The sequence below is a fragment of the Barbatula barbatula genome (assembly GCF_947034865.1).
Source record: "Barbatula barbatula genome assembly, chromosome: 4".
Lineage (NCBI taxonomy): Eukaryota > Metazoa > Chordata > Actinopteri > Cypriniformes > Nemacheilidae > Barbatula > Barbatula barbatula.
The window spans coordinates 303,311-311,550 of record NC_136768.1 but is presented as its reverse complement, the minus strand read 5'-3'; the positions used below and the strand labels follow the sequence as shown (position 1 = coordinate 311,550).

General features: G+C 42.5%; 1 protein-coding gene across 1 annotated transcript; it reads right to left on the bottom strand.

The window, feature by feature from the left end:
• Positions 1-2,873: 2,873 nt before the first annotated feature.
• On the bottom strand, positions 2,874-6,350 carry naga (N-acetylgalactosaminidase, alpha). The gene is made up of 9 exons (XM_079455352.1): positions 5,868-6,350; positions 5,172-5,328; positions 4,958-5,098; positions 4,663-4,874; positions 4,468-4,562; positions 4,157-4,318; positions 3,735-3,932; positions 3,522-3,662; positions 2,874-3,423 (listed from the first exon to the last, which is right to left on the bottom strand). Exons 2-9 carry the CDS (start codon positions 5,324-5,326, stop codon positions 3,211-3,213), a joined length of 1,317 nt encoding a protein of 438 aa, XP_079311478.1. The 5' UTR covers positions 5,327-5,328; positions 5,868-6,350; the 3' UTR covers positions 2,874-3,210.
• Between the last annotated feature and the right edge of the window lie 1,890 nt (positions 6,351-8,240).

Below are 8,240 nucleotides of genomic sequence, written 5' to 3'. Positions count from 1 at the left end.
TTGATATCAAGAATTCATATCCTGAGAATAATTAAAAGCTAATTCGGCTTGCCATAGCAAACTCGCCCACTGATATGACGTTATACAATTAGATGAGTGGACTCACCTGTATGACGTCATCTAGTAATCAGTTGGAGTCACTTTTAATCGAAAACAGTTGGCGACCCTGTTTAAAATCTCTCTACGTTTGTTTGACACGTGTAGCTCGTCGTGATGTTTACATGTAGCCTAATAATTGAAAAGTAGTTGTAAAATGTCAGGTTCCTTATCTAACAGTAGTTTCATTACGTTGCTGCCTGCGGATACGTCAACGAGTCCGCCATATTGGACCGGGCAAGTGTTTACTGCTCTCTACTCACTGATTTGCGGTCTACATGATGTACAAGACATTTGTTTCCAGTTATTTAAAACCTCAATAGTTACATTAGGAAAATAATGATCTTAAGAAATTGCATGTAAATACTCACTCTTGTCTTGCTTGTTTTCTCTTTGGGTCAGTGCAGGAGCGAGAGTTCATCTGATGACACACACCTGACGCCTCTCATCAGTTCTTCAGACCCTTACATATTTAATGTCAGATCATGAATTAAGTCTCTCGAATGATAAAAACTTCTGATTTCTGTTTTTGTGCTTATAATAAATCAAACTGAAATTGCTGAAGAGAGTTTCATAAACACAAACCTCAGTGTGAATAAATGACATTTATCCTGAAGAAATCATCTGAACCTTTTATATGTTTGTGTCTTCATGTGCAGACACAATGAGAATAAAGGGTTTAAATATAATACTTCTATAAAGTATTTATGGCAAAAGACAAACGTCCAAAAATAGGAAACAGAAGCTCCAGTGGCTCATGGGTAAAAGCATCAGCGCTGCTGAAGGTCAAAGTTCAATTGACTTTATAAGTTATGGACACGTGATGAAGCTGAAAGTAAATCTCATCTGTCACGTGTGAGCTCCGGTGGCTCGGTGGTAAGAGCGTCAGCCGCTGGTCTGGAGAATCCTGGTTCAAGCCTCGTGTTTGCTTTACTTTCTTGAGGTTGTGAGTGAATAATGAAGACAAGAGGCGACCGAGAACACAGTGAGATGTGAAAGTGCCAGTGGCTCAGTGGTATGAGCTCGTCCTCCTGGTGCGGAGGATCCAGGTTCAAATCCCGGTCTGGACACTGAAGCGTGATGGTGACGGCTGAAGAGCGGTGATGGAGTCGGGTGATGGAGACTGGTGACGGCTGAAGGGCGGTGATGGAGACTGAAGGGCGGAGATGGAGACGGGTGACGGCTGATGGAGACTGGTGACGGCTGAAGGGCGGTGACGGATGATGGTGACAGTTGAAGGGCGGTGATGGTGACGGATCAGAGACGGATGATGGCGACGGCTGAAGAGCGGTGATGGTGACGGATCAGAGAGAGGGGGGGGGAACATCCGGGCTGCCCCCCCCCGGACCTCGGAGACAATAACCAGCAGCGGTTCTGCAGCAGAAAGAGAAAGAAAACAATCGACTTATAAACAAAACTTTTGTCCTCAGCTGTTATTGGGATTCCTCTTCTTCACTGCTCCTCCAGATCTTCTTCAGCTGTTATTGGGATTCCTCGTCTTCACTGCTCCTCCAGATCTTCTTCAGCTGTTATTGGGATTCCTCTTCTTCACTGCTCCTCCAGATCTTCTTCAGCTGTTATTGGGATTCCTCGTCTTCACTGCTCCTCCAGATCTTCTTCAGCTGTTATTGGGATTCCTCTTCTTCACTGCTCCTCCAGATCTTCTTCAGCTGTTATAGGGATTCCTCGTCTTCACTGCTCCTCCAGATCTTCTTCAGCTGTTATTGGGATTCCTCTTCTTCACTGCTCCTCCAGATCTTCTTCAGCTGTTATAGGGATTCCTCGTCTTCACTGATCCTCCAGATCTTCTTCAGCTGTTATTGGGATTCCTCGTCTTCACTGATCCTCCAGATCTTCTTCAGCTGTTATTGGGATTCCTCGTCTTCACTGCTCCTCCAGATCTTCTTCAGCTGTTATTGGGATTCCTCTTCTTCACTGCTCCTCCAGATCTTCTTCAGCTGTTATTGGGATTCCTCTTCTTCACTGCTCCTCCAGATCTTCTTCAGCTGTTATTGGGATTCCTCGTCTTCACTGCTCCTCCAGATCTTCTTCAGCTGTTATTGGGATTCCTCTTCTTCACTGCTCCTCCAGATCTTCTTCAGCTGTTATTGGGATTCCTCTTCTTCACTGCTCCTCCAGATCTTCTTCAGCTGTTATTGGGATTCCTCGTCTTCACTGCTCCTCCAGATCTTCTTCAGCTGTTATTGGGATTCCTCTTCTTCACTGCTCCTCCAGATCTTCTTCAGCTGTTATTGGGATTCCTCTTCTGCTCCTCCAGATCTTCTTCCATCTCCATCACACTGATCTCAGTTGGGCTTGAACCAGCAATCTTCCGTCTGTGAGTCTCAGCGCTCTACCTACTGAGCCACAGAGTCCTTCACATGAACTTCAGGTTGATTCTCTCACAACCGCTCGCTGAACTAAAGCAACTGTGAATAAAAGCTTTTAGATAAACACGTGACACATGATTTGATTCAGCCATGAAATCTAGTATGAAATGTGTAGATCTTGTTTGTCTATCAGGGTTTGAATCAGAAGAGTAAAATACAGCTGAATCAGATAAATGATAATCAGTGTGACGGTCAAAACACAAGCCGCTCTGATATGATCTGCTTTCATAAAACGGGAGAATTATGACAGAGATGGTTATTTTACACGCACACACGCACACACAAACCATGATAAAGCTTAAGCAGATCGTGATGTTTTGTAAACAGCTCGGTGACTCTGCTGCTCTCTGGTGGACAAAAGAATGAATGACATCACGTGAGTGTGAATCTGGTCACAACAAAAGCAGTTTATTTTAAGTTAAACAGCAGCACACATCACTGCCATTGATTTCCCCAGCATGATTTTATCAAGTACAACATTAACTTTCATCATTGTTTTTCATTTTTGTAATGACAGTTTTAAGAACTTTCAGGACATCATCTCAAGATTAAACTTTAAACGATATAAAAACATAAAACAAATCACATTCAGTAGAAAAAACCCTGATATAAAAGTGAATCATGAAACGAGATGTGTTGACTGTAGGCACTTTTCATTGGTTGAATTATGTCCCTGAGAGTCCAGTGGGCGTTACCTTCAGACAAATGAGCCAATGAGAGCAGGTCAGAGCACCAGAGGAGCGTGAGCGTCGTTAGAATGCCGGTGGAACTTTGGTCCAATCAGCTTGTCACTGAAACGAAGAGAGCCTGCCTCTTCCTTCCAATCAGATGCTGTCGAGAGGTACCACATGACCACACCAGACGGGTTAATGGAGACAACAAACTCAGTGCTGTCCTTTACAGTCGACACGGTGCGCTCCATGAACACATCATACACCTGAGAGAGAGAGCGAGAGAGAGAGCGATTGCTTGTGTGTGTAAAATACACTAGAGTACATAACAACAGGAGTGACAGTGGATGTGAAAACTACTGACCTCATAGATACCAGGTGTGTAGTGGAGCGTCTTCAGCGATGTCTTATAGCGATATGGCATATCTGAACGTCCACTGAAGAACACCAGAGCACTCGCTCCTTTATACAGAGGCCTCCAGAAGACCTCGATGCCGCTCTTCTCCTGACAGAACAACACACATCACATCACACATCTGAAGATCATTGACGGTAATGCAGTCTCACGGGGTCTCACCTTCAGCAGGCGTTTGCCCTGGATGCCCAACGGGTCTTGATTGATGGCGATGGCCACTTTATTCTGGAGGATGGCACGAGCGCCGCTGCTTATCGTCCGCAGATCGTTGGACATGAAGAGAGGCGCCGCCAAGATCCCCCACAGCGCCATCTGAGCACGTGATTGGTCTGTGCTGAGGCCAAAATCTCCAATGACCAACTGAGGGAGAGAAGTTAAAGAGACGTTATGCTTGATACATTAACATTTGGCAGACGCTTTTAACCTAAAGGATTCATGAGCAAATCTGTTATTGTGGAGGTCCGTACAAACTTAACTTGGTAATAAAACAGAAGATTGTTTTGAGCTGTATGAACTACATACATAGCGAGTGCGAGGAGTTTCAGCTGAATATAATGAGGATGATGGGAATGTTATGATCTCACCATGTCTGGATCATTCCACTGGCCCGGTCCGGCCGCGGGCTGAAGTTCATCCTGATTATTAAAGAACCAATCAGCAATAGACAGAACGCTGTCCCAAGAGTCCTCGATATCCTCATAGTTACGCCACAGGTTACAGATCTCACCCAACATTGTGTAATTCACCTGAAAACAGAAATGAATCCATTTCACTAAAACACGCGATTCTCAAACGTTTTCATTCAAGAAATGTTTTGTAAACAGCTAAAAAATTATTTGAATGGACATGAAAAGAGTATTAAAATAAGAAAGAAACATTGATACTGTGAACTCACTTTGGGTGGGAGTCCCCCCTGGTAGGCGGGCCAACTACAGGAGTAGCCAATAGGACGGCCTGTAGCATTGAGGGCTTTTGACATCATTGGGTAACCTGCATTTGAAAAAACTCAACATGATGCAAAAAACAAACCACCGGTAGAGAGAATAGAGGCTGAACGCCAAACTTCTTGTGTCTATTAGTGGTCTCTCACCCTGTTCCTGATAGGTGGAGTTGGAGTAACACCCATCCAGTTTAAGCATGTCGACGCCCCACTCAGCAAACGTCTGCGCATCAATCTGAACTTTATCCAGAGTGGTCCCCGGGTACCCGCCGCACGTGTGTGTGCCCATGTCTCCATAGATACCCAGTTTTAAACCGCGGTCATGAACATAACGCGCCAGCTTAGCGATGCCACCCGGAAACCTGCAGGTCACACAATATCATCACTAGATGAGGGACGAACGCGTTTCAGTCGCTGCTTACAGAGAGTCAGATGAGATCAGAACCTCTTGGGGTCAGCCTGAAGTCGACCCTGTCCGTCTCTCTGCATTGAGGACCAGCAGTCATCGATGTTGATGTAGACATAACCCAGCTCTTTCCAACCGTCCTCAGACAACCTGTCGGCCATATCCATGAACAATTTCTCACTGCGGAGGAGAGAAACGAGATTAAACTCAAGAGGACGTGATACCGGTTAAGAGAGAGATGAGGGCGCCGTACCTGATGCAGTTTTCAGGGTCATTCTGACAGTCCGTATTGCAACGGTACCGTTCCCAGGCTAACCAGCCCATAGGTGGAGTCCTCATCAGACCATTGTCCAAAGAAAAGGTGGCCGTTGAGAATGCCAGAACTAAAAGCACCGCCGCTCTTTGCATATCTGTAACACAGAAAAATACAAATGAACGCAAAGATTCAAACACATCATTGCACACATGCAGAATCTCGCAGAGTTGGTCTTGTGTGTAAAGATTAAATAACAGAAGCAATTGTGACTCTACGTGCACATTAAACGTTTGCATAACGTGCAAATATTTGAGCGCACACATTTCTGTGACATATACTAAAGCTAGATCATATTTGAAAATGAGAATGAAAGTAGTTTAATATCTTGAGATTTATAAACGTGTTGTAAAGATCGCAGGGAAACACCTGACAGGTAAAGAAGACACGTGACACGTCACACGATGAGGTCACACAACTCCTAACTTACACATCTACTGTACAAACAGCACAGATGTCATTCTTATTTGCATTTAATACGTTTTTATGACGATATTCCAACAAAATAAATGTCTGTTTTCATTTTGTGCAAATCTCTGCAGCAGTTTCACTTCCGGCTGGACACACAAACACACACTGACCATACTGTACAGAACGATGTGTTAAGTGCATGTGTTTGAATTTGACTTCACTTACCGAATCCGGGCCTGATCTGATCTGATCTCTGTATTTGATCCGTTTGTCAATATCAGACGCACAGTTGTGTGAAGAAGCTCCTCAGGCGACAACTGCGCTCAGTGCGTTGAGGACCGGTCATGTGATCCCTTCATATCACGTGACTCTGCGTCAGCTGACTGCGTGCGTGAGTCATAGAAACACTTCACACTTCATCATAAATCATCATAATACACAATTCTGTCTATATCGTACTGTTTGTGTAAATATAAAGTAAAAGCGCAACTCTAGTCTGTATGTTTGCGTAAGAAAATCTAATTGTAATAAACAAACACTCGATCGCTCTCAACACTTTAAAAATGCACATTTCCCGATAGTCTTATACATGTTCCAGCACCGTGACGCTTCCGGGGCTCAGTGTGTTACTGGACAGTGTTATTAATATGATCAATTAATGATTGTTAATCAATCGCTTAGTTTGTCGGTGACTAAGACACGTGTCACGGGATGAACCAATCACAGGCATTCCTTCATACAGGTGGTTTATTATTAAACAGTGATGTAAACTGTGATTTGATTCAGTAATCTGTGTCATTTACAGATTTAAACAAATACACATTTTAATCTTGTTCAATACTTTTGCGGTTTGAATATGTTTTGATGGAGGAGCTCTCACGCGCCCCCTGGTGGAAGATGTCCGAGTGACTACCCACATCATAAAATATTATGAGAATGTTTTTCTCGTTAAACTTCAAATAAATTCTGATTTGAATGTCTAAATATCTACATTTATTTAGTGACATTTTTAAACATGCGTTGGGTATTTATTTTAATAAATAGAAAAATGCCTTTGTAATAAGTTTACTAAAATGGATTAGTTTAAAATGTTACCAGCTCTTTTATTCTTATTATTCCAGCAGCACGTTTAACACTCATGGAGACCGGCTCATTCATTGAATCAAATAGATTGTGAATAATGCTTTATGTTGGATTAGTTTCGCTGTTGCTGTACAGTCGCCCTACAATGTGACGCCATAAACTGTAAACATTAACATCACACATTGTACACATGATATCTTTTTTATTACAAGTTTAGCTTTGAACAGTTCTCCACCGATACTATTCAAACATAGTTCTTTTCCAAAGGTCCCTGTAGATTAAACCCAGTTTGGAGAAATGTAAAGTTTGCTCGGTACAGTATAATACAGAAACATCTCAGAGAGGGAAAAACACAAACAAACATCGCACACAGAAACGCTTGTAAAACAATTAAGATGATGATTTTGCTCTCAGCTGGATCTCTAAAGCGCGTCCCGTCTGACTTCTGTCTAACCTACATCAGCTCAGACACACCAATAGAAAGATTTACTACAAAATCTGTACAAAAGCTGCTTGTTTTCCTCTTTATAAATCTGTTGAATGACAAACAAAGTTGGGTTGCCTGTGACAGACACAATGGACTCTAGTAGAAAGGCTTTCTAGAAAAGTTGAAGTTTCTCTAAATGACAGAACGACTTTGGCTCGAGTGGTTGAAATGTTCATCCGGGGATCAACAGGAACATTTGTAAAGGAAGAATAACTCATTTCTTTCATTAAAATCCCACGATCAGATGTGACTTCTGAACTGATGGACGTGACTTTTAAACCGAGTTTTGAGATGCTCATGGCTGTCACTGTTTACTAACCAGATCATGCTCTTTTTGTGAGTTATTCATTGTGCAACGCAGGCTTGTGAGAGTTTTATTGATCCTCTGCAATAACAGAAAGAAGATCTTTTGTCAGGTCATGTGTTTTGTTTGGCCTACTTTCCTATTTTATTTCTGCGAGACACCGTAATAGAGCACAACATCAGGATTTCTGAAATGAAAATCAAGCTTATATTCTCCATAGAGAAAGTGATTTTTTTTCATAATATTATCTAATGTGAATCTTGAGAATAGTAAGTTAATTACATTGATAAGTCAATAGTTCAATATTTGTGTTGTTTTTGATACAGGGACGTCGCGTTAATGTTTCAAGCCATGTGCCAATCTTTGTCTTATAAAGACAGATTTGATATTTTTGTCAAATATTCTCCTTCGAATCAAAGTGTTTTGGGTTATTTCAGAGCGGATTGGTTCAGGTAACTAGAGATGGGTGTATCAGAAGTGAAACCAGCACGCCATCTTTGCTCTGAATGATGGGAACTTTACAAACCTGCAGATATTTGGACCTTATCAGATCTAGGTCCCACATTTCAAACATTGACTTTAAGCCTTTCAGCGGAAAACAAAACAAAGCAAAGTCAAATGAAAAGGTGCAGTCAGATAGAGACACAAGCGTTTCAGTCTGGGCCGTGTGTTTTGTGTGTTCTGAAGCTATCCGGATTTCCACAGGAAACATCTTTGTGTCCGT

Coding starts and splice junctions, on each gene's coding strand:
- naga (XM_079455352.1), bottom strand. CDS start 5,326: ATGCAAAGAGCGGCGGTGCTTTTAGTTCTGGCATTCTCAACGGCCACC. Junction 5,099..5,171: donor GACCCTGAAAACTGCATCAG/GTACGGCGCCCT, acceptor TCTCCTCCGCAG/TGAGAAATTGTTCATGGATA. Junction 4,319..4,467: donor AGGGGGGACTCCCACCCAAA/GTGAGTTCACAG, acceptor TTCTGTTTTCAG/GTGAATTACACAATGTTGGG.